Here is a 26,637-nt window from a genome sequence, read left to right as displayed (position 1 = left end):
ATGGCAAATGATTTGCAAATACGTCGTGAATCCCTGAGAAAAATATGCAAGGATAGGCTAAAACTTATCCATATCAGTGATGCAAACATGAAAGGTAGAATTGCTTCTCGTTCAGGACATCCACAATCCGTTATTGTTTTTGGAGGGATAACTTCAGATGGTAAAACTCCGTTAATTTTTGTGGATTCTGGAGTTAAAATTAACAGTCAAAACTATTTAAATGATGTCCTTATAAAAAAAGTACTTCCATGCTCCCAATCACACTTTGGTACTAGGCCCTAGACATTTCAACAGGATTCAGCTCCTGCCCACAAAGCAAATATTGTTCAAGCGTGGTGCAAAAACAATTTTCCAGATTTTATCAGGGCCCAAGAATGGCCTCCTTACTCGCCAGATCTCAACCCGTTGGTTTATTCCGTGTGGTCAGTTTTGAAGACCAAGACATGTTCTATCCCTCATAGAAATTTAGACTTTTTGCGCCGAGCACTTCAGAAGGAGTGGAATATCTTTCTCCAGAATACCTGCGCGCCGCAGTCAATGATTTCCCCAAGAGACTTAGCGCCTGTAGCAAAGCTAAAGAAGGTTATTTCGAAATCTAATAAATAAATTTTATTTTTTATCTTATTTGCCTTTTTTAAATTTAGTCGTTTCTATGGCAATTTTACTATGTGCCAGAACTTTCTGGTCACCCTGTACATTACATGTTTTATAGTACAAAATGTGTAATGTATAAAATTGTCATGTTTAGAGTATAAACAATTTTTTTTAAACCATCAATTGATCAAATGCGTAATAATATGTACTAAAATATTTGCTTAACTATAAACTTTAAACCTTGTACATAAATATTGCAGCACTGTTAAACACCAATAAGTTTAAACACATATACACGTATTTATTTTGGCTAATCAAAAATTGTTAAAAAGGCAGTAGTTCCAACGATAACTCAAGTACCACTTTGGTAATATTTTTTTGTAAAAGTTGAAATTCTACCAACCTCCATTTAGATTTCCGGCTTTTTAAAGTGTCTATTCTTTGAATAATCTCGACTTGGCCAACCTGCCTCAATGTTTAACATGTCCCGGTGTACCATGCTTATAATCCTTGCATTGGCGGATCTATATATGGGCTAATAGGGCTAAAGCCCGGGGCCCGACCAGTAAGGGGCCCGTATGAAAAGAGAAATTTTACATATTATCGTGAATATTCATTTATCAAATGTAAAAGTGATTAAATTATAATTAATTATTTCAAACATAAGTAAGTGTATATGAAAATTCAAGCGAACGAAAACTAAATTTTTAGAATAGAGAATAAAAATTGTATAGGCATTGTTATCGCTACGATGATGTTCAAATGCTTTTGTATTAAAAAATTGTTAAGTGTCTTTGCTAGCTTTTGTAAAAATAGTGCACCTGCGACTCAGCTTTGAATGATTAAGTTTATTTTTGTGCAAATTCCACTGATTATTTTTCATTCGCTCGGTATTAAAATTATAACATATTAAATAAAGTTTATATAAATTTTATTTCTATATAGGTTTAACGATGACGGGTCGTAAATATAAAAGTGGGTGTCAAAAAAGAAAATTAGCAGAACAGAAGCAAGACGCAATAAAAAAATGTAAAACATTAACCAACTTCTTTTCAATCCAATTCCAGATCGACGAAACATCTTCAGCTCAAATTAAAGATAAAAATAATGATCAAAATGTTTCAATATTTGAATCATCAGAAATTCAAACATCCCCATACATCGTTGAACTGTCCTCCGAAGATAATTTTTGTGATTTGGGCACATGGCCGGATATATTAAATAGCGATTTCATTAATTTTTGTTTAACCAAAGATACGACATATTTTCAAAATAAGGGTTTCCATAAACGTGATTATGCAGCTTCGTGCAGAATTTCAAAAACACAAAATCGATATTTTTCCGAAGAACTATTTAAAAAATGGCTTAAAAATGCACAGCCAGTGTCAAGAAATTGGATATGTTATTCGAAAAGCACAGGAAACATATATTGTTTAATGTGCAAATTATTTTATATAAACGTACAAGCATTTTCCAAAGGGTTCTCTGATTGGAAACATGGAGAGGAATATGTCATACTCCACGAAAATTCTACGCCGCACAAGAACGCCGTTATAAATTGGACAACGCGAAAAGAAAGGAAAAATACAATCGATAAACAATTAATGCAAGAATTAGAGCATTTTGAAGCGTGTTGTTGCTGTTGTTAAGTTTTTGAGTGAACGAGGTTTAGCATTTTGTGGTCACAATGAAACATTTAGTGTTCCAAATAATGGCAATTTTATGGGCTGTTTGGAATTGATTGCTGAATTCGATCCGTTTCTTAAAGAGCACATACAGAAATGTTCAGGAAAAAAACACTCTGTTTCTTACCTAACCAAAACTGTGTATGAAGAAATTATTACATTAATGGCTAAAAAAGTAACAAAAACAATTATAGAGGAAGTCAATTCAACAAAATATTATTCGATTGATGTTGATTCAACCCCGGATGTGGCGCATGTTGATCAACTCGCTATTATACTAAGATATTGCTATCAAGTTGATGTATTCGAGCGATTTTTAACAATTACCCCAATCACTTCACATACTGGAAAATCTCTACTAAATGTAGTCAAAACAATATTAGATTCAAATAATTTGTCCATCAAAAATTGTCGCGGCCAATCATACGACAATGCCGCCAACATGTCAGGCTTAAGGGCACTACTGCAGAGAAAAAATCAGTTGGCAGTATATACACCGTGTGCAGCACATAGTTTAAATCTGATAGGGATAGAAGCCGCAAAAGTTGTGCATGAAGTTGTAATATTTTTCGGCACAATTTAGCCTAAAAAATTTAGGCAAAACCAGATGGTGCAGCCATTATGAAGCTGTTAAAGCTTTAAAAAATAATTATGAAGAAATTTTAACGGTTTTAAAATCAATTGCAAACGATGACCAAGAAAAAATGGACCAAAGAGAAGAAGCGAAGACATTATTTTCAAAAATGACTTCATTGGAAAATGGAATTTTGGTTATTTTTGGGAACAAATTCTGGAAAGAATTAGTAAAGTAAATAAAAAATTACAGACAGCCGGACTAGATTTGTTAGACGCTTCCGCTCTTCTTTCATCACTTGAAGGATTCCTTAAAGAAAAAAGAAACAATATCGACACCGAATTGACCCAATACGAGATATTAGCAAAAACTTTGACTAATTACCTTAGTTCGGAATATAAAGATAAAAGAAAAAGAATACTAAGATACTCAGACGGTACAACAGGGTGTGGGAGCAACTTAACAGGGAAAAATAAATTTAAAATTGAAATCTTAAATGTCGTTTTGGACAAATTTCAAAATGAATTTCAAAAAAGAAAAAAAATATACAAGGAAAATTCTGAGAATTTTAAATTCTTATTTGATATTGGAAACAAGAAAACAAAAATAATAGATGAATCCAGTATGCAGAATGCATGTAAGTTTTATAAAGAGGATATTGAAGATTTTGCCACACTGAAAAACGAATGCATTCATTTTAAAGAATATATTAACATAATTGTAGTTAACGAGCAAAGCCAAATTAATTGTGCTGAAATTTTAAAAATAATTTATGACAAACACCTTATCGATACTTTTCCGAATTTGTACACAGTAATGAAAATTTTTCTTACTATGCCTATAACCAATTGTGAAGCAGAAAGATCATTTTCCAGAAAGAGCTATATTAAAAATAAGCGAAGAAATACAATGAGTGATGACAGATTGGCTGATTTAATGCTTCTATCCATAGAACATAAAATTACAAAGTCATTAAACTACGATGAGGTTATAAAGGAATATGCCCTAATAAAGGTTCGAAAACTGCGTCATTAAAAATCTTAAAATTAAATAACTTGTTTTTGTTATGAATTTATTATGCTTTAATATTTACGATATTTGTGATTGTTAGTGAATAGGAATAATAATAATAAAAACAATTAATCTTTAATATTGTCTTTCATTTTATTTAAATAATGAACCGAAAATCAATTATTCGCATAATCAATTAAAAATCTTTATTCGTGTAGGGCTAGGGCCCCTTGCTATTTTTAAGCCCTGGGCCCCCAAAAAACTAGATCCGCCACTGAATCCTTGCAAAATTCAAGAACAGAACTTCGAACAAATATAGAAAATTTCACATCCTATAATGCCGTCTTACACAAAAAACATAGCATTTTTAACTGATTTTCTCAAAGTAATAGTTTAAAATATGTAAAGCTTTTCGCTAAATTTTTATTTACTAGCATTTCATGATAAATATTTGCATAAGATTAGTTTATAATTGGAATATATTGCGTTATATAATACTTTTACAATTTATTTTTTAAATACTAATGAAAAACTTACTAAGATAAAATAATGCGTGGCCAATGCGACATCAGTGGCCAAGTGTGTTAAAAAAGTACAACAAAAATAACAAATATAATGTATACTTTATATTTAAAAAATTTTACTCAGCATTTATTACTATGCTTATATTAAGATGAAATTTAAAACTCAACTTCAAAAATAATTTTAATTTAAATCACAGTAAATGTAATAGAAAAGGACAAGGAAGGAGGTGGGGGTTATGCGTATAAAATCAATAATGTTATTCTTGCAAAATATTTTCACTAAACATTAGGCTGTTTATTCTTGGTGTTACATGTACATCAAACTCTTCAGGAGCAAGGGCAATGCTGCATTTTCCAATTAAACTTGGAAGCGGACAACCCGGCACACCTTCAAACTTAAAATCACGAATTAATCTGGTAAAGAAAAAAAAAAGCTCAGTTTCAGCAACTGTTTTACCTAAACAAACTCTTGTTCCAGCCGAAAATGGTAAGTAACTTGTTGCTCTGGTTGCATCTAAATTGTTGTCGTCATCAATCCATCGACGTGGGTTGAACTCGTTAGGATTTTTCCAATGATTTGTATCGATGTGAATTTGCCAATGATTTATAATTACAGTTGTATATTTAGGAATGTTGTATCCTATAAGAGTTGTTTCACTCATTGTTTTGTGCGGTATTCCTAGAGGAACAATTGAAGATAAACGCAAACATTCTTTTATAGAGGCCTTCACAAGATGCAAAGAATCTCGGTCACTTAATTGTGGATATCGGTTTTCTCCAATAACCCTAGTTATTTCTTCAAAAATTTCTTCCTGATATTTTGGATAATGTATCATGTATATAATTAACCACAATAAAGATGTTAAAGTGATCTCACTACCCGCTACAAACATATCACCAATGACATGCTCTAAATGTTCATCTGTGAGTTCTTCCTCAAACTTGTTTTCCATTGTTTCGTCTTTAGAAAACTTTATGATAGAATCTGTAAAGTCTCTTATGTTATTTTCGTCAAATGTTTCTTTGTGTTTTTTCAACTGATCATTTAAAAGACGAAAATATATTACAAGTGAACTTTTCAATTTTTTAATCTCAGAAAATTGTAGGTAGCGCAACCCCGGCAAAAAATCAACAGCTGTTGTATTCGACAACCCAGCAGCTATATTGTTTATAATTGTAAGGATTTCTATGAAAGCTGGATCCGAGTACTGATATCTTTCTCCAAAAACAATAAAACAAATCACATTTAAAATCGCAACACCTAAAAATATACAATAGTTTAACATTTTAAACATAACTTTTTCGAGTAAATAAACATTTATAAAACAAAAAAAAAGTCAAATAAAAAAATAACTTTGAACCTATAAGTAACTCAAATATATATTTACCTATGTATTTGTGAATCAAATTGAATTTCGAACCTTATAAAAATTAGTTTTCTTTCTATTTCAGCTATTTATAAAAACATATAGAGCTAACTGTAAAAGTACAGTATTAATTTTTTCTAATATTCAAGTGTGCAAAATTTGACCAAAATGAGGGGGTTATAAATTTTACGTGATCATAGCTTAAGAACACTAAAAAATAATTAGATGAAGTTGAAAAGCTGAGAATAAAATAATAAGATAATGAACTAAATACTTTATTAACTCATTGTTCGCACGTTTAGGTAGAGGAGGTGAGCTCGTAGGAACTCTTCTGTTACCTGGCTGAAATTACCAAAATTTTTGCAAAAACGCTCTCTGTTTTGGTTTAAGCATAAACATACTTATGTTTGGTTTAAATAAGACTTATTTTAGGCAGTTTTTGAATCTTTAAAGAAGGTCTTTTGCGGATCAACACGCACACACATATATATATACTATTAAATATTGCCCAAATTAATCATTTTGATGCACCAACGAGGTATAATTGAAAAGTAGGTGTAATTATATCTCTCCTTGATTTTATATTGCATTGTTGTATTTTTACCGGATTTATCAACAAATAGCTATGCTTTAAATATAGCAATATAAAATAACTTTTTTGTAAATCTGGGTAAACTACTGCCAATTCTAATATAGATATTTAGGCATTATTTCAATATTAATCCAGAAATTTATAAATCAGTAAATATTGATTATCAATTTAACTAAACATTTGCAATGTTTTTATTGCTTAAGGCGTTTTGAAACAACATCACTGGATAGTTTTTTGGAATGTGATTTGTTAACTTTAAAATTACTTTATTGAAAATTTTGTTAGGACAAAGACTGTTCCTTGAAAAACGACCTATTTATACTTCGTTCTCCCTCCTGCTGTATTATACTTTTTTAAGGTGGTACATAGGTATATAAACTGAAAAAATCAATTTTTGGAAACTATACTTATTCTATTCAAAATTTACTCTAGATTCTATTTATTGTAATATCTTTTAATAAAACCCTCTTTAAAGGCTTAAAAATTTGAATTTTATACTAGTACTTTATTTTAAAATCATAGCAACGCCCTTAGCAACAACATTTTACCCTTACATTAACCTTATAAAAAGTAGTTTATTTTATTAATTCTGTATTTATTATCCTTTATAAAAACGTAGTGTGTATGTAGCTTTATATAAAGTTATTACATAATGACTAAACGATATAATTTCAAACCACTAATCACGTTTGTTAGTTTTAGAGAAACAGTATCTCTTAAGAACTATTTTTTCTTGGTATAATATTTTTATATGGGTTCTTCTAAAAGAAGAGAAAAAAAAAGATCGTCTGTTCGAAAGTATCGGGGACGTAAAAAATCAATAGATATATCTTCTTCAGAAACAGGATTGTCTCTAGATGTAAATAAAACATCAACACAAATAACAGCACCACTCATCACATCCGCTTCAGCATCAGCCAGGAAGCTGCATTCAGATTCGTCAATTATAAAAGAAACTGAAACTGTAGATGACATTGAATGTTATGTTTTAATTAACACAGATATATTGCGAACAATTGTTAATTTGGTTGGAATATGTCCCAGTTGTCAATCAAAAGTGTATCTTGCTCATGAAATTGAATCTAAAAAAGGGTTGTCACATTTATTTGTTTTGCATTGTGTTGTATGTAAATGGTCAAAAAACTTGTATAGCTCTAAAAAGATTGCTAATCCTGATTCAAAGAGAGAAAGAAAAACCTTTGATGTTAATATTAGATCAATTGTAGCTTTTCGAGAGATTGGTAAAGGACATAGTGCCATAGAGACATTTTGTAATGTCATGAATATTCCACCACCAATGAGTTTACCAACATATAATGATATTGTAGAAAAAATGCACACTGCTTATTTAAAAGCTTGTTCTGATCCAATGTCTGTGGCATCTCTGCAATGTATTGACAATGGTTTTGCAGGTGATGCATCATTTAACAATGAAGGGAATGAAATAAAAAATGTAACTGTTAGTGTTGATGGAACTTGGCAGCATCGCGGATTCTTTTCATTAAATAGAGTCGTTACTTTAATTTCTAACAATAAATGCATTGATACACAAACCTTAGCTAAAAATTGTAAATCTTGTAATATTGGGAGTCTAAGAAAGGATCCCAGAGTACAGTGTATGGTTTGTATCTCATACATGCCCAATTAATCATTTTGGTAGTTCTGGAGCAATGGAATCTGTCGGAGTGCTTGAAATGTTTAATCGTTCTCTTTCAAAATACAATTTACGCTATGTAAAGTATCGAGGTGATGGAGACAGCAAATCCTATAAAGCTATTGTAGATGCTAATCCATATCCAGGTTATAAAATTGAAAAGACTGAGTGTGTTGGACATGTACAAAAACGAGTTGGTGCACGGTTAAGAGCACTTAAGGATTCATATAAAGTAAAGTTGTTGAGTGATGGCAAGAAATTGACAAGTAAAGGTAGAATGACTGACAAAGTTATGAACAGTCTTCAAAATTATTATGGAATATGCATAAGACAGAACAAAGATAATCTTTATGGTATGAAAAAATCAATTGCAGCACTAATCCATCACTGTTCAGAAAACAATGATGATGACGACCGGCACAAATACTGCCCAAGGGATAACAACACTTGGTGTAAATATCAGTTAGATAAACTAATGAAAACATCTAAATATAAAAAATCATGCGAGCCCCAAAAAATGTTTATGTTGGTAAGACCATTAATGAAATAGCAGTTGCATCAGCTGTTTTGACATTCAATGATGGAGGAGTTGGTATTTTGTCAGTTTTAAAAAACTTAAACGTCTCTGAAGGAGTTTTTTCAACTCGCGGTTTGAATCAGAAAAATAAAACCCGCATTCAGAAAATGAACATTAAAACTAGTGACAAAGGTAAAAAACAAAGAAAGAGATTGAGAGCGACTAGAAAAGGTTTTGATGACAAAATTAAGGACAAAGAAGGCAAAGTTTATGGACAAGGAGAATTTTAAATTTAATATAATTTGTTTTTTGACTTAAAATTTGATTTTCTCCACTCAAGGTTTTTGGATCTTCTGGCAAGGATTCTGAAATAAGAACTTGAGCTTTTTCTATCAAATTTGGACCAAGTGTTCCCTGATATATGTAGAGTGTGCTGAAATTCAGAAAATGTTTAATATTTTATTTTAAAGACTTAAATTTTATATTATTCAATGAAAATTTTTGTTTATTTACCTATGTACCACCTTAATGCACATTTTACATTAAAAAACTCTTCAAGACGTCTTGGCAAAACTTTCAGCCAATTTTGTTAATAATATTATAATCTTAAGTTTATATAGAATAAAATAATTTATCTAGCATAAAAATTTATTTTGTTACTTGTATTTATTTAAAAAAAAAAATCTACGAACACCGAAAAAATCAAATTAAGAAATTGGTAAAACCTGTACACGATCCTAATATTTTTTACACCACTGTGTAATAAAAAGTTATAAACTTTAAAATCCTAATAAAATTCTGTTTCTTTTGAGATCCAGCTTGATATACTTTCTTAGTGGACACAAGACGTGTTTAAGTTGTTAAAAAAAAAACGTATTACAACGTAAAAGATATAAAAACGTTAGTTAGACGTCTAAGACACGTCTTGTGCTCAATGGTTTTGGAGAATAAAAATTTTGAGTGTGTAATCATTTGATCTTTTTTCAAAAAATAAATAAAACCAATTATTTTTCAGTTACTTTCAAGCGAAAGTTCAACTTTTATACAAAAAACTGGCAAACTAAAGAAGAATACAAAAATGTCAGTACACTATTATAGATATAAAAATTAAAAAAAAAAAAAAAAAAAAAAAATAGACGCAATAAAATATTTAGCTCTTTTGTTTTTTTTCAAGCATCGTATAATAACTTTATACATCGTAAACAATTCAAACATTATAAAAAGTAACCATGTTCGATAAAACTTTGATAAAGAAAGACAATTTTAAAGACCCACGTAAAAAGTAACCATGTTTGATATCGACATGTTTGTCAAATGATTTCTTTAGAAATAATATGTTAATAACAAGTTTACTTTTTGTTGCTTTTATTTACTAACTTAATTTTATCAAAAGAATGCGAAAATCATACTAGAAAGTATTTTTAGAAAAATTTATTGGTCATTGCAAAAACATTAGTATCTTTACAACTGTTAGAAAACCCATGCTGACGCCAAAAGATAGACTCACAAAATTTAGGTGGTGTAAGGAGAAATTTGAGTTGTCTTTCAAAAAAATAAAGGCAAGTAATTTCCACTGATGAAAGTATTCTTAAAGCAATAAATACCGTTGTAAGGTAGCGCTGGGAGAGTTAATATTTGGAGTTGCTTTGTTGCACTTACGTTGCAAGGTAGCGCTGGGTGTGTTGATATTTAAAGTTGCTTTGAAAAAGTAGGTGTGAGTAACATTTATAAAAGCATTATAAACCAACACACCAAAATAGAGACGCAAGATTGATCAAAACGAGTGATAGCAGTCAGTGACGGATCCAGAAGGAGGGGGGAGGGGGCGTATGTGGGGTATGCACCCCCCAACCAGAATCTAAAAGTCCTAAAATATGGATCCGTCACTGATAGCATTTTCAACAAGACATGGCGCCTGCTCACAAATTCAAATATTTACATATCATAAATGTTTATTTACTTACTAACAAATGAACCCTTAAAAATGTTATATTTCAGAAGTCATTTATTTGGAAAACTTATCTCTTGGAAATATTAGAATAAGAACAAACGTTCTTAGAGTAATATTATTTTGGTTGTTTAAGAAGGGTCTTAGTGGCTATGTAAACATCCTTTTGATGTATTAATTTTTTTGGAATACTACATTTTTTGGAATACTGCATTCAAGTTAAACAATTTTTTCTTCTTATCTAATAGATAAAAATGGCCGACCATGAACACTAAGAAACACTGTGCTTATTTTCTGTTTCATACCTTAAATTCAAAAACAAAAAAATATTTTTACCAAACTCGGTTTTCAACTCCATTGGACTATTTGATTTATCTAAAATTCTTTTATGCAGCTCTTTTTTGTAAGTAACTTTTCGAAACGTCCGCATCCTTCTCCGTATATCTTTAATGAAGAATGCCCAACTTTGCGCAAAACTTTCCATAATGGTCCATAATCCATAAACGCAATGTCTTTATATCCACGCGTTACAAATTGAGCTACGTAAGATTTTGATCGCCCTGCAAATATAGTTGCTTTTTGAACTAAAGCTTCTCTAGTAGCAGTTATATCTGAAATTATAACCAATCTATGCATTCCAAAACTTATACTGAAGACATTTCCATATTTCTTTGAGTACAATGCAAGCGTTTTATGTGACTCCGCTCCTAGTAAATGCAAGTTACCCAAGACGGGTATGGGAATGGGACCAGGAGGATATTTCTTGCATTCTAACAAGTGAACACAATATGATCCAATAATATACAACAAAAGAGGAGCTATTAAACCACATACAATCTGAAATAACATTTTGAATTAACCTATTTACAAAAAAAAAAAAGCTAAGTATAGAAAGAAACAACTAAAAAAAAAAAGTAAAAAAATAAAACTGATAACTATTAATAAATAGTTATTAAATATAATTCTGAACTGTAACCTTCCATCTAAACATTTTAAAATAAGTTGATGATAAATAAAAGTGCTTTAAATACAACAATTAAAAAAAAAAGGAAAGAAAAGAAGGAATACACTAAAGCAATTTTTAGAAGGTTTTTTCAAACATTTTGCATAAAAAGCAACTTTATTATGCTGTAAACAAAATAAAATTTCTTTATAAAATAGAATTTTAATAAATATTTATTAAGTACTGTATAATATATAAAATGTGGTAAAACACAAAATATGTTTTGTATTTGTAAAAAAGTTAAATCGTTATTATGATTTTTTATTATACTTTAATAATTTGTTATCGTATTTAGGCAACCTATTACTAAATAAGTAAATAATGTAAGTTAAATACATAATAACATATTCTAACCTTTAATAGTTCCAAGTACTGTGCGAGATGACGTAGTTAAAAGCGCTTGTTATTAAGAAAAGTTTGTGATTGTTTATACAAGCTAATCGGAGGTGAACCAAGATATTAACTAGTGATTGTTTTTCAGTTAGTCACGTAATTATACTTTCTTAAAAATATTTGAGAATGTTATGAATGCTAACAGATATCTTATGACTACAAACTAACAAAAGAAAACACTTTAAATTATTTGCAATGTGCATTTTATTTCAGGAAAATATACTTTTATATATATTTTATATATATATTTTTATATATATTCTACTAAAAAATATATAAAAGTTTCTTTTTTCAACAACTTAATTGAAAATTCTCCCAACTCAAAATAAATTAAAAAGAATTAGTAGTAATAGTAATAATATTATTAATAAAGAAAAGATTACACAGATCTTTTATTCTATTTGTTGAAAAGCATTACAAGTGTAATTATACCAAATTGAAATTTTTGTAAAGACCTTTTAAAAAATATTTTTTATCAAAACACTTTATCATGATTACATAAGTTGGGTTAATAAAAAAGTTAACTGAGTATGAATAAAAATCTTAATAAAAACATTCATTCAAGAAAGAATGATATACCACAAAACTATTTCTGAAACTGCAATATACTCTTATGATTGATCTATTGCGTAAATGAAAAGTATAATAATTTTGGAAATAGTTGAGTTAAATGCACTTAGTAACTTTTAAATTTATTTATGTCTTTGTTTGATATGTGTTGCTATTATTTTTATTTTTGACCCTTAGGCTTTTGTTATGTGTTCTGAAGTTTGATCTTAAAAAAAAAAAAAAAATTTGTGTTAGTGATTTTATATTCGAAAATTCAAATATTTACATATCATAAATTTCAAACACTTTTGTATTCAAACTTTTAAAAGTTTGATTATGTTTTTTTTTTATTGCATATGAAAATACAATCTCAAATTGTGCGACGTTGCTTATGATAACTTATCTAGTAACTATCATTCTTCTTTGTCAATATTTTTCATATTAAGTAAACACCCCTTCATCCAAAAGTTACTCACATATTTTGTAAATGTCCCCCTCCGCATTGGAAAAGTATTTCTTTAATACTGCTATCTAATCCTGCAAAATAAAAAAAATTAAAAAATATCTTGTTTGATATTAAAATAAGAAAATCTTTGCTTTGCATTCTACAGATTAGTCAAATGAGATTTTTCTTGGCGGTACACTTTTTATTTTCAAATAAAAGTTAAATCAAATTGTCAATAACTATAATATTTAAACTCAGTCATTAATATTTAATACACAGTCTGTAATACTGTGTATTAAATATTTATGCCTATGTTTTAAATACAAATATTTGCTTTTTAATGCATAGTATATAATTTATATCACGTATGCAGTATGTAAGTAAAATAACTACATCCTGTGTATATCATCCAAAAGGTCATCATCATCATACATCATCCAAATGGTTTAGTTATTCAAAACTTGTATCTATTTTCTATAGCTTTATTTAAAATCTTTGCAAACTTTTATTTACCAACAACTCAAACATATTTGGACAAAACATTTTAGTGATGTAAATATAACGTTGGAGTTCGAAAATCCAGCAGAAAAGAATCTTTGAAAAAGACATAAAAGAGCATTGTTTAAAGCATATTTATTTCTTTACAATTCCAATATACAAATTCAAAAAAAAAAATAATTTTCAAAGAAAAAGTTAAGGGCAACTCCAAATATTTATATGTTTATAGAGCATACTCCAAACGTTCATATTTAAACTTATTTCTGATACCGATGCAAATATCTACAATTATTTTAGACAGGGAGCAATAAAGCTTGAAAATTTGGGTACCCCAAATCTTAACGTTTTTATTTCCACTCCCAACCCTCCATATTCAATTTTTGAACACTAACTATTGTTTAAAACTTAAGATTCATTTATGAATATAAATTTAGTTAAGAATAATAAAAAACAAATATTTTACAAACTCGTTGCACTCACGTTTGGTGTAAAGGATAGGGACAAAAGCTACAAAAGTAGTTTTTGACCCTAGAATGTTTTCATTTTAATCTTTTGCAAAGACTTTTTTGTTTCCAGGCTCCAATTATTGCTCCTTTTTGCAAAACATCCTTATTTAACATAAGTAAAAACATATAAATGTTTAGAGCTAGCTCTATATCTGGAAACTGGCAGTCTCAAATGGCAAAAAAAGGGTAACGTTACACCTGAGCTTAGGCCTTACCTTGAAAAAAAATGCTGTAAATCCTCTGTTACATTTTATTAATTAAAAATCTACAAAATTTAAAAAGAAATGAACAAAAAAAAACAAACAACTAACGAGTTAAACTTAAAGTAAAAAAAAAAATGTTGATCAAAGTAAACTTACTTATTAAAAACTTTAAGTATCATAAAGCTCAAATGCTTAAAATTATTAATCACAACGTGAAAATGAACTTTTTACCTATTATAGACAAAAAAGATCTGAAGTTATCGCAGATGTGACATTATTTTTATCAACAATCTCACGGTTAACCGATTGCACACGTTAAAATCGTTGGTTCGAACCGTTTGACAATTTTGTGTCTCAAAACAATAGTTTTCAAGTACCACCGAAAAACTAATTAGTCAAATTATAAAACTAAACTAAATTCATCAAATATTAACAGTAATTCAAAAGCAAATGCTGTACTAATAGAAAACGTTCGAAAAAATTTATTTCAACTTTGGAAAACATTTAGAATTTAATGTGAACCAGAAAGAATGTTAATAATCATAGACTAATATAGAGATAATATGCAGAGATAATATACAGAGACTTTAGTAATTTCTCATTGCGTAACTTTTCTTTGTCAAAAACAGGTATCGAAACTCAAGTATTCTATAATTTAAATTATTTGTAAAAAATTTCATTATGTATATTGTAGTTAGATAAATAAACATAAACAGGACCTTTGCGAAAATCCTTTTTTTTATACAGAAAATACTTCATGATATTATATAAGATACTATTAACAAAAATGATAATATATTTGCAATTAAATTAAAAAATTTAAAAACTATAGCAACATTATAATAAATGAGATATATTTAAGCACTTCACAAAATAATCAAACATTATTGAAAAAGAACGTCGGCCAATTAAACATCTTCAAAATAATTATAAATAGCTATGAAGTTAATGGTGAAGTTAGAGATTCATGAGCAGTTCTGTTAACGTCAAATAAAGTCCTGCATGCATGTTTTTGTTTACTATAGATCTGCAATATTTTACAAGGCAAGACCATTTTTGTCACAAAAAAGTCTAAAACTTATCAACTTTTCATTCATACTTAGCTATTTCATGTATGCCAATATAGCATGGGGCAGTACCCACAAATCTAAATTACAACCACTTTACTTACGTCAAAAACACGCTTCAAGACTAGTATCCAACAAAAACAAATTTACTCATGCTCAACCCTTACTGGAACAAATGAACGCACTAAATATTCTTTTTATGTTTAAATATAAACTAAGTCTGGTTCAGAAAATTTTACAGCACACTTTTTTAAAAACAATATAAATAAATACAATACAAGAGCAACAGGCAACTTTAAGATACCTTTTGAAACAACAAGACTCTCAATATTCTCAATTCATATCGTGGTCCCTATTTATTTAACAAATTAGTTTCCAGAAACAAATCACTATTAAACTTAAACAACGAACACTCCCTGAAAATAAAGCTAAAAACTACAATAATCAAATAAAATAACTATAAGGAACTTTTTTAAATTTGAATAAAGAAATAAATATATGTAACTTTTAATACAAATTGATAAAAAAAAAAATAATAATAGCAAGGTATATATGAACACATACATATATACCACGTATGCAACTGATTTTTTATGTGTACTCCCTGTCTAAGAAAAAGGTACTCGATGACAAGACTGACTTAAGTCTTCTACGAGCTTCCTATAACTACAAATAAGTAACTCTTTTTATCAATCTTACACAAATTTCGTTTTTATCATATTTATATACTAAGATTATTTTAAAATGTGGTAAATAAACTTATAGTGAAGCATCTAAACACTCCTCCGAAAAATCAGCAGATTTATTTTTATTTATTGTATTTTTTATTTTAATTGGATAAATATATAGAAATATATTTCTCGGATTATTTTTACGTACACGTTATTATATTGTTGTAATTAGTATTTATTTTAATCATGTCTCGGAGTTGTATGCAACTATATTTTTATTTACTTCGTATATTTCAAACTTTATATTTATGATTTATATTTCTATACCTTTACCGCCAATATGTGATTGGTTACTTGTAAATACTTTGTAGCTGTAAAATAAACATGTAAAAAAAAAAATATTGCAATTGGATAGATAACTATGAATAAACGGAAAATGTATAAAAATATAATAAAAATAAATAACTTTTAAAGACTCGATATTACGAAACGATTTAACTCTATATAGCATCGAAATAATTTTGGAGATTTTACTTTTAATAGACTTAATATTCTATTTGAATTATTTTCCATTTTTATCTATCTAGAATGTTAACAGCTGTATCTGAGGAACTTGTTGAATCAAATGAGTAAGAACTAACCAATGTAACTAAAACTGCTGATTGCAGAATATCACATCAACGTTTTACAGAACAAAACTCGGCTTTTATTGATGTTTTAGCTATAATAAAAAATGCATCTTTCCACTATTAATAATGCAACTTGTTACTACTTTTTCATAAAAATTACTGATCACTAACAATAATAAGCTTTAATATCAATTAATTTTAATTGATAATAAAGGTAACCTTTAATATCAATGAAAAATTGTCTACATTATAACAGAGGTTTTAAGTGTTTAAAGATTTGTTTAAAGTATTCTTGTTCTATTCTAAAGTTGGTGAATTGTAGTTATACATTTTAGAAATCACGTATTTGGAGCCTGAAGAACTAACGTTTACAAGGGTTGTGGAGGTTGCTGTTACCTTTGAACGAGTAACTCAGGAAGCGCAACAATTAGATGGTTCCGATAATGTAAAGATTGCAGCAACATTGTTACTTCCGCGGACATCTGGTGTGTCCGGCACAAACAAAGTGACATATTTCAATTGTGGAAAACTTGGACATTTTGCACGGGACTGCGAAGCAAAAGGTAAGACTTGTTTCAAACGATTGCAAAATTTAAAAGGAAAAGGGAAAATTCGGAAATAATGGCAATATTCTCCCAGAAATAACGTTACCATAAGTAAAAATAAACGGAATGCTCCAAACAGCATTAATTGATTCTGGATGCTCCACCATTGTGGTTTATGCTGAATCCACAACTGGACTTGTTTTAAAACATCTAAAAACCTTCACAACTGTCGGAGGAGCTGTGCAAGTTCTAGGTGAAATGGTAATCAAATTGGAAAGTGATGGAATACACCGGATAGCTAATTCTTTAGTTGCAAATAAAAACCATTCAAGTTTGATTTGATTTTTGTAATAAATGCGATTGAAAAAATTGGAGGAGTTGTCATTTATCGTGATAAAACCCGTACTCCCCAAATTTTAGCATGTGACAGAGCAAAATGTGATGCCGTTACTAAAACAAAAAAAAAAAAAACACGAAATAATCGAAATAAAATACGGTGTCATTAATACCACAAGAAATAAAAAGAACGAGATAAACGAAATAAAATACGGCGCCATTACTAAGGCAATAAAAAACGAAAACAAAGCAAACGAATTAAAATATGATTTCATTAAATCGACAAGAAATAACGAAATAAGTTATTAGGACTTCACAGAAAAGTTCGACAAAAAAAAGTGGATGACATTATGGAACTGGAATAAAGAACCTGCAATTGATAATACAATTTGTGAATACAAGATGAACCAAAAGCACGAACGTTGTCATCGTAAAGAAATAAGTGAATGGATCAGCTCTGGCAGGGGTCCGTCTAGGATTTATTTGATTGAAGTTGACTACCCAGTGGGTGCCTAAAAATTGTGGGTTGGACTACCATGGTTGGATGGACAAAATGGATGGATGGTTGGACAAAATAGATGGATGGACTACCATGGTTGGATGAACAAAATGGTTAGATTACCCAGTGGGAACCTAAAAAAGACATTTAAAAAACATCTTTTTTACGTCCCGATCATACTGGGTATTAATAGATTTATGTAGGAAAAAAAAGCTTCTTTTGAGAGAAACCGTTGAAGCATTTTTTTTTCTTCGATTTCCCAGCGGGTATTTTAACGTTGATTTGACGTTGATTGAACGGCAGCATTAACGTTGGTTAGACGTTATGTAAAGATTGGAAATGGAAAGATTTTTCAACCTTAAACAACGACGTTAAGTCGACGTCACAAATTAACGTTGATTTGACGTTGTCTTAACGCTGGTTAAACGTCAGCACTAACGTTGGTTAAACGTTGTTTCAAAGTTAGAAATGGAAAGGTTTAACAACGTTTATTAGCGACGTTATGTTGACGTCGTGTAATTTTCGTTGATTATACGTTATAAAGACCAATACTCTACAAATGCAAATACATGATTTACATGTTTCCCATACATTATTAGTACAAAATAATTTCGATTCCAAAACATAACTTGACGTTTCATTGTTTGCACAAGCATGGCTGGATCGATGATTTCCGTCGATAATCTTGACCTATTTTGTCTAGAGCATACTTTAAAACATTTATGATCTCTTTTTGAATATGATCTCGTCTAGTGTCTGCATGGATGATTAGTGAAGCATCTAAACAATCACGGATAAAAAAAATTTAAATCTCCTTGAAGATTTTACACTGATTTCCATTTTCTAAACTTTTAAGAAAATGAATACTAAAAAAAAAAATCTATAATCTATAACCTGCAAATATATATTTTTTTGGATGAAGTCTCTGTGAAAATACTGAAAAGTCTTTAAAAAATTTAACAAAATTTCAACATTCTGATTTTCATAGACAAGTTTTAAAATCCAGGATTTTCTAGATTTAGACAATTTTTGATACCTTGATCTCTAAAACAATTTCTCCTCAAAGTTCAGAACCGCCCTAATAAACAACATTTGATAAAAATGTTTTAAATTAATAATTCACCTGTCACAGCCTTAAACAACTTTAGTTGTTGAGATAAAGCTTTTTCGGGCCAGCTTTTGTTCTCCTTTCTATTTACCCCTTCATATTAACCTGGGCCAAAACTTCATGGCTAATAACACTAAAACAAAATAACATTTCACAGTAGACGTTTACACAATTCATTTAACATGTAAAACTTACATAATAAAAAACTTAAAAATGTTTGTAATATATTTTCAATACAACAAACTATGTGCAAAAAATTTACAAATCTATTTTTTACACCGTCTTTTACACTCAGTCCACTAATTTCAGATAATTTACCAACCTGAAAAAGGATTTATTTTTAAAGCAATTACTAATTTAGAGACACACAAAAAAATGGCAATATAGCAAGCTAAAATACTAACTGATTTAAATTACAAGCAATATCTAACAATTTTTTTAAATGCCATTTATAATTCATGTTGTAATGCGTAGAAATAATACATACCAAATCTACATAAGATTTTTCTTGTTTTTTATTCAGATCAAACTCTTTAACTTCACTTAGAGTTTCAAGTCATTTTACGGATTTACTTAGAATAAACTTTTTTTCTTTTATTCTGACAACAGGGTTTTAAATTTCTGTCAATAGGGAAATAGTTTTGAACGGAAATTCTAAAATTAAATCGTTTAATTATATCTCTATAACACCAGTGAAATGTTTATCTGTGCTTAATCATTTTAAAGCGCCATAAAACACAAAATATTTATGATGCAATAAGAAAGAGATCTTGTATATTTTTATACAAGGTTTGAAAATCATTATCCAAAAAAAAATCCAAGCAACTTAAAAGAAATACTATAAAAATATATTTAAATACATGATTTTACAATTTATAAACAATATCAGAAAATATTAGGAATAAACATAATCATTACTCACTAGCATCTGAAAGTGGGAACTTTCTTGTTCCATAAGAAACTCCATCTTTTCAAGGTTAAAATGTACTACTAAATTCCACTACAAAACTAGTTTCAAAAACTTTTCAAAGTGTGCTGCTGGTTGAAGGATTTAGGATACTGTTTTCATGATTTGTCAAAACTAAAGACTTGTGTTAAATGACTTTAGCTTCTTCAGAGCATGAAGAACGTTTCGGAAAATTTGGTAGTTGCCTAATATAATATAAATGTATTACATTTATATTATATTTATATATAATATATTATATTACATTTAATTTTACTAAATTTTTAGAAAAAAAAACTATGACACAAATTACAAACATGCTTATTTAAAAAAAAACACACACACATTACCAGTGCCTTACCAGTTTGTTTTCTTAAGTAAATAGCTGAGCCAGTGGTTTCTTGGTTTTTCCAAAGTTTGAAATGATTTCCTTATATTTAAGCCTCATGGCCAATACACTTAATTTAATTTATACGCTTGATGCTTGTGTCCCTCATACTCCTCTCCATTTTTTATCCACGCAGCTCTTATGTGAGACATTAAAAATAAAAAAGATCTTTTATGGATGTCTTTTAACTTTTAGGCTTAAAACATGAGACAAAATTAAAGCAAAATAAAAAAGCAAAGAAAAAGAAAATGTTTGATAGTGGACACACTTTCTGGAAGTTTTAAATTAAAACTTATTGTATATTTAATTTTCCCGTACGTTCTTTGATATCACATACTGTTGCCCTTTTTTTATTAGTTGTAGAAATAATTTTTATATTTAAATTATTGTGCAACCGCCTATACATACTCAGGGGAGATTCTAGGATTAAAATGAGAGAGGGTAAGGGTCGGTTTACCAACTACTTTCCGTAAAAAAAAAAAAAAAAAAAAAAATATATATATATATATATATATATACGTGTGTCTGTGTGTGCCTGTGTGTGTCTAATACCCGACTAGCCGAATATATTCCTTAAAAATAGACTATAACTTATAAATAGCTTTCTTTGGGGAGTAGTTTCTTAACACCATAACCCTCTTATAATCGCCAAAAATCTAACTGGAAAAACGACTGAAACATACGGAACTTTAATTTCAAAGATGTATCAAATTTTCAATAAGCTATTTTAAAAAACTTTCAAATAGAATTCTGTAAAATATTACATTTAGTTAAAAGACTTCTAAAAAAAAAACAATTTTGTTATATTTAAGGAAGTCTTAATTATACGATACTTTAGTTATTTGAACTTAACAACTGAAAAAAACATCCTGTTTTGTTTTATATAAAAACTGAATTAGTGTGATATGGATGTGCATTTGTTTTTAAAATTTGGACACTTTTAAATTGTTTAAAAAAAAGTTGTTGAGCGCGCTCATATCTTTGTAAGTTAACTATCTCATAGATGTATGAGATAGTTAACTTACAAACATGGAGCTAACTTCAAACATATGTTTATACTTATGTCAATTAGTGACACTTTGCAAAAATATTGCGATTACTGGGCTAAGCGATTATTAAAACTTTTAATTAATTCATCGCACAACGTTGCTTAAATTTTTCTCGATAAGTCGCAAAAGTTATTTTTCTCATAAAACCATGGCACCGTTGCGTTTCTTGCTCGTTTACAATTAATTTGTATTGATTAACTTTAGTTTTTTTAAAATTTATTATTTTATTTTTTATTATTATTTATTAGTTTCTCACGGTGCATAGCAACATGCTCTAAGACCTTGCAACGCATCCCCAGAAATTTTTTTTTGTTTATTATTAGAAGGCTCTTCCTTATTTTAAAAATGTAAAAAACAACTTTTTTCACCGGTGGCCGAGGGAGAAATTACCTATTTTAGGCGAGTGCCTAGTAATTTTGTTGTTCAAAATAGGTAACTAAGAGCTATGTGGCATACTCAAATTTTTATTATGAAACTGGTATCGAATGAGGATGACTTGCAAAATGTTTAGGTAATTAGAGCTAACTTAACCCCGTCCCGACCCCTAGTTGCCCCCTTCCTAGAACTACGTCTCCTAAGATAATAATTTTTTTTTTAAATTCTATCATAAATTTGATTAAAATTATTGAAAGATTTCAAATTTCATCAAAAAATATCTCTTCGTTTAAGATTTATGACCATAAGAAGTGTAAAATTCTTCATATTTACCCCTTGAAATAACTTTGAATGGTCGTAACTTTTAAACTAAAATTTTTTTTTAATGAAATTCAAAATCTGTCGATAAATTTTGATCTAGTTTAACATAACACAAAAAACTTTGAAAAATTCCTTTAAAGAACCATACACTAGGGGTGGGCTATTAGGGGTCCGATAGGATTAGCTACAATTATTTTATCGCCGCAAAAAAAGAAAAGAAGAAAATTCTGGTCTATGTGGTTAAATTATTATTTATATTTTGCATGTCATATATTTCATATCATATATCAAGCTACCTGCAAATTGACAGCTACTTTAAAAGTGTTTGTAATTGCAAGCAACAACTGAAATTTTGTCTATAACACCTAAAAGTATATGTAGACAAGGAATATTTACAAGCTCTATTATTTATTTTTTTTTATCCCCTGTTAATAAAGGGGGTTGAATAATATTTGTAAACATTTTTATATTTTTCAATTTTGCACCATTAGATATCCATTGGACGAATAATCTGCACAAAGATTTAAAAAAATAATGATCAGCTTTTTGAAAGTTAGGAGATAAGGTCATGCAAAATAGACAGGGGTGGTATGATGTTGCAGTTGTTTTCCAGCCATTTGAAGCAGAACCTTTAGATCTTTAGATACTGTGAATCTAAGGAAGAAATGTTCAATTTATCCAAAATTATCCGTAGATTATTGGATTTTTTGTTCAATAAAGGCAAAATGGTCAATATAAGGGTTTTATGTACACTTATATTTTTGAAATCTTTGAACTCATATCCGTCACACTTTTTCAATTTATTTGGGATTTTGTTACTTTCTAACTCTGGTTTTAGGGTGATTGATAGAGTAACTTTAAGGAATCCCTGCCCTCTATCTACACCTAATTTAATATTAACATCATTTGTTTTTTGATGTCTATGATGAAGCATCATTGCTAAAAGCTCAATGTCATTGCAGTACACCATATTTTTCTACCAACTACTTATGAATAAAAATTCAAAATAAATGATAAAGATTGCATTCTTGCAATTGTAAATAATAGATTACTTACCTCTTAGTTTTCATTTACTCGTAGTAATATTAGGAACTTATCACCATCGAATAATTTTCTAATCTGGTTGCTCTCAGTCAGTTTAATATGGAAACCAGATTCCATACTTTTCCGTCCTCCATCACTTCTAGGAAAGTATCCAACTTCAATCATATTGCGATTACTTAGAAGTCATAACAAAATTATTTAAAGGATTGGCTTTAAATTCATAAGTAAATTATTTTTAAAAAATTTTAAGCATCAAAACCTTGCCTGGTATGTAGTTTTAGTTAAAGTTTGTTCAATTTATCCAAAGAAAAGAAAGGTTCTTTAACCTCAGTCTTTCCGACAGCGACAACAAGTTGCTTAAAACCAAAAGTTTTCAAAGCCAAAGTGTTCCCTGATTCATTTGCGGTCAAGCCTTTAATAGAACTGGACAGAACTTTTCCTTGTGTTGTAGTGGATGTTGATCTTACAATGACCGTCAAATTCTTTTGTCTTTCTAAAGGAATTCCACATCCTAAAGGGATGTGAAATTCCTTGTGAAACTTGAACATAGCAATCTGGACAAATAAGTCTTTTTGCAGGTTTTGAAACGCCTTCGGCATCTTTATAAAAAGGTTTTCCCTAAACACAATCAACCCTTAGGACCAATATTTTTACCATTTTTGATATCGGCCCTATTAACTAAATTTCAATTTAATGACCAAAAAGCATGTTTTTAGTTCAAAATTCATTGTTTGTAAGGAGTTATTATTTTAATTGTTAACAATTAGCGACAGCTAGCCGTTGCTAATTGTTAATATTTGAAATAGCAATTGTAATAGCTGAATTCTAATAATGCTAATAACTGAAATAGCAATAGTAGTAAGTAATTAATAAAGTTAATAGCTCAGTTTGCAATTTCACTTTTGAAACTCGAAATAAATGCTCGCGGGCATGTTTTCTTTAATGCAATTTTGTGGTGTTAGAGAAGATCCAATCCCAAACCACCTCAGATATTTTTTGATGAAACTTGAAATCTGTCGATAAATTTTGATCTATTTTATGATAGAACTTAAAAAAATTTTTTATTATCTTAGAAGACATAGTTCTAGGAGGGGGGCAATTAGGGGTCGAGATGGGATTGGCTTAGCTCCAATTGCTTAAACTTTTCGCAAGTTATTCTCATTTGATACCAGTATTAACATACTAAAAATTTGAGTATGTTACATAGCTCTTAGTTACCTATCTTAAACAACAAAATTATTAGGCACTCACCTGAAATATGTGATTTCTCCCTAGGCCCCCGGTGAAAAAAAAGTTGTTTTTTACATTTTTGAAATAAGGAAGGGTCTCCTGATAATAAACAAAAAAAGTTTCTGCGGATGTGTTGCAAGGTCTCAGAGTATGTTGCTGTGTACCGTGTTCTGTACAGTAAAATGAAAAACTTTTTCAAAAACGTGGGTAGATTAGAGTAAAATATGAAAGGCTAATTTAGACTAATAACCATTGATTTACTGGAAAGAGTCGTAAAGCGTTTTTTATTACTTTTATCGTAAAATTTCTCGGGCTTCCTTAAGGCTACTGTTGTTAAATTTACAAAAGGGTTAGTTACTATTTAATCTTTATACATTTTTGAAATCAGGTCTGTTAAATATTTTCGCCCAAAATAATTGTATTTTAAAACTATCAGTTTCTCTGAAAAAACACAAGAGTAGATTTTTACAACTGATCATGTTCGGAAAATCGCTTTTGAACTAAAAAAGCTGTTGGAACTTATAAATAACACTTGTATATATAGTCAACAATTAGTTGAAAAAGCTAGTATTCGTACATCTGTAGTACGTCTGTAGCACCTGATTTCAATAAATCAACAAGTTTTATCACGTCTCAAATAAAAATTTTTGTTATAATTTTACAAAAACGATGTCTTGAATATACAATCCTAAACCAACTTAATCAAGGCAATTCAACTTAAATGCTTTTCTTTATTAGAAATAAGGTAATTTATACAAAACTTATTCAAAATTTATTTTTATTTTCCGATTTATTCTTGTACTGTTTATTCGTTAATAATAAGGTTTTACATAGTTATTTCATAAAGAAAAAAAAACTGACATTAAATTTCCATTAACTGGCAATTATAAGTAATACTAATTGCCACCTAGATACTACAATTGAAATAAAAGATGTCATTGCCTTTTATAAGTTGGTATACTAAATTGCGTAAATAACTAATAAATGTTTTTGACAAAAACAGAATTAATGAATGAAAAATGTTTCAATAATTTGAAATAAAATAAGTTGATACCGGCACTGCATATAGACTTTAGGATTTAGAATGTTCGTATCGTTAGAAAATTAACTATAAAAAAACGTTGTAGAAAAATTTGTTGTTAACTGTTCCAAAATTATTTGTATCTTGACAACTTCTTTACTTTCACTATTTATGTTGCAATACTGTTAAATTGATCTTCTATAAACACAGTTTTTAAGCTTGAAATTTGTTTTTTACGCTAGGCAATAGTTTTTTACATTGCACAATTGTTTTTACACTATATAGTTGTTTTTTTAACAAAATAATCGTTTTTTACGATAAGCAACTTTGTTTTGCTCTACGCAATTGTTTGTTACGTTACACAATTGTTTTGTTACGTTACACAACTGTTTTTCATGCTACACTGTTTTTTACGCTGCAAACTTGTTTTTTACGCTAGACAGTTGGATGATATTCAACAGAAAGGAACCAACCAACAAATTGAAATATCATGAGATTTTATTTCTTTAAAATTTAAAACAGGTGTATCAATAAAGAACCATATGCAGCATCCCTTGCTTATGTGTTATAATACTGTTTTAAAATGCAGATTTTATATGCCTTTCAGTTGTAGTTTTTTTGTATATATATATGCTATTATTTTAGTTAGAAATTTTTGTAGTTGTTTTCCTTCTATTGCATGTGGTCCAGTTTTAGGCTAGACATTTGTTTTTTACGCTACACAATTGTTTTTTAAGCAACATATAATTATTTAAAACTTTACTTTAAACCGTATTTTAAAATAGAATAAACCGTCAACCACTAAACATTAGGTTTTAGATATTCACAAAGAATCACCATGTAAATTCGGTCACCGTATAACTTTGGCTATTTATAACAAATAGAAAAAATTTTACAATGTTTTATTATAAATGATATTTTTTGTGACTTTGTAAAATTATTATTTGTATATAACTTTAAATAAAATTATATATCTGTAAATTTATATGTACCTGTTAAATGTATTACAAAAAATAAAATATACTAAAGCGTAATAAAATAGTTTATTTGTAAGTTAAAATATCTGTGTTATTTATGGATTTACATAATGAGGCAATGATGTAAGAAGCTATACGAGAACAGCAGCTATGATATTAGGTTTTAAAAGGTCCACTTAATTAACACGAGTAACGGTAAGTCTACTGAAAAAAATGGCTGACCATCTAAGTTAAGCAAAAACTTCGAGGACATTTTAGTAAAAAAGTTTTAATATCTATGAGTGATATTAGTTTTAGTTTGAGTAAACTTGAAATGCTTTGTGTTGTTAATAACTAATTGATTTGTACAAACCAAATGTGTTTTGATG

At 28.9% G+C, this 26,637-nt stretch overlaps 4 protein-coding genes across 4 annotated transcripts; 3 read left to right on the top strand and 1 right to left on the bottom strand.

The window, feature by feature from the left end:
• On the top strand, window positions 1–2,243 carry LOC136078697 (zinc finger MYM-type protein 5-like). Its single transcript, XM_065794482.1, has 2 exons — window positions 1–268; window positions 1,540–2,243. Exons 1-2 carry the CDS (start codon window positions 1–3, stop codon window positions 2,241–2,243), a joined length of 972 nt encoding a protein of 323 aa, XP_065650554.1.
• Window positions 2,244–2,316: 73 nt separating this feature from the next.
• LOC136078696 (protein FAM200A-like) lies at window positions 2,317–2,862 on the top strand. Its single transcript, XM_065794481.1, has one exon. It carries the CDS (start codon window positions 2,317–2,319, stop codon window positions 2,860–2,862), a length of 546 nt encoding a protein of 181 aa, XP_065650553.1.
• Window positions 2,863–2,983: 121 nt separating this feature from the next.
• Window positions 2,984–3,888, top strand: LOC136078695 (52 kDa repressor of the inhibitor of the protein kinase-like). The gene is made up of 2 exons (XM_065794480.1): window positions 2,984–3,049; window positions 3,106–3,888. The coding sequence occupies exons 1-2, from the start codon at window positions 2,984–2,986 to the stop codon at window positions 3,886–3,888; spliced, it is 849 nt and encodes a 282-aa protein (XP_065650552.1).
• Window positions 3,889–4,512: 624 nt separating this feature from the next.
• LOC100198129 (steroid 17-alpha-hydroxylase/17,20 lyase) lies at window positions 4,513–11,359 on the bottom strand. Its single transcript, XM_065793297.1, is given in 3 exon segments — window positions 4,513–5,649; window positions 10,803–10,941; window positions 10,944–11,359. Coding segments are annotated over 3 exon segments (1,515 nt in total). The 5' UTR covers window positions 11,316–11,359; the 3' UTR covers window positions 4,513–4,645.
• Window positions 11,360–26,637: the final 15,278 nt, after the last annotated feature.

The sequence above is a fragment of the Hydra vulgaris genome, chromosome 03, assembly GCF_038396675.1.
Source record: "Hydra vulgaris chromosome 03, alternate assembly HydraT2T_AEP".
Lineage (NCBI taxonomy): Eukaryota > Metazoa > Cnidaria > Hydrozoa > Anthoathecata > Hydridae > Hydra > Hydra vulgaris.
Note: the sequence above shows the minus strand (reverse complement) of the source record. Positions and strands in the feature narration are given on the sequence as shown.

Coding starts and splice junctions, on each gene's coding strand:
- LOC136078697 (XM_065794482.1), top strand. CDS start 1: ATGGCAAATGATTTGCAAATACGTCGTGAATCCCTGAGAAAAATATGC. Junction 269..1,539: donor ATGCTCCCAATCACACTTTG/GTACTAGGCCCT, acceptor ATTTCTATATAG/GTTTAACGATGACGGGTCGT.
- LOC136078695 (XM_065794480.1), top strand. CDS start 2,984: ATGGACCAAAGAGAAGAAGCGAAGACATTATTTTCAAAAATGACTTCA. Junction 3,050..3,105: donor CATTGGAAAATGGAATTTTG/GTTATTTTTGGG, acceptor AAAAAATTACAG/ACAGCCGGACTAGATTTGTT.
- LOC136078696 (XM_065794481.1), top strand. CDS start 2,317: ATGGGCTGTTTGGAATTGATTGCTGAATTCGATCCGTTTCTTAAAGAG.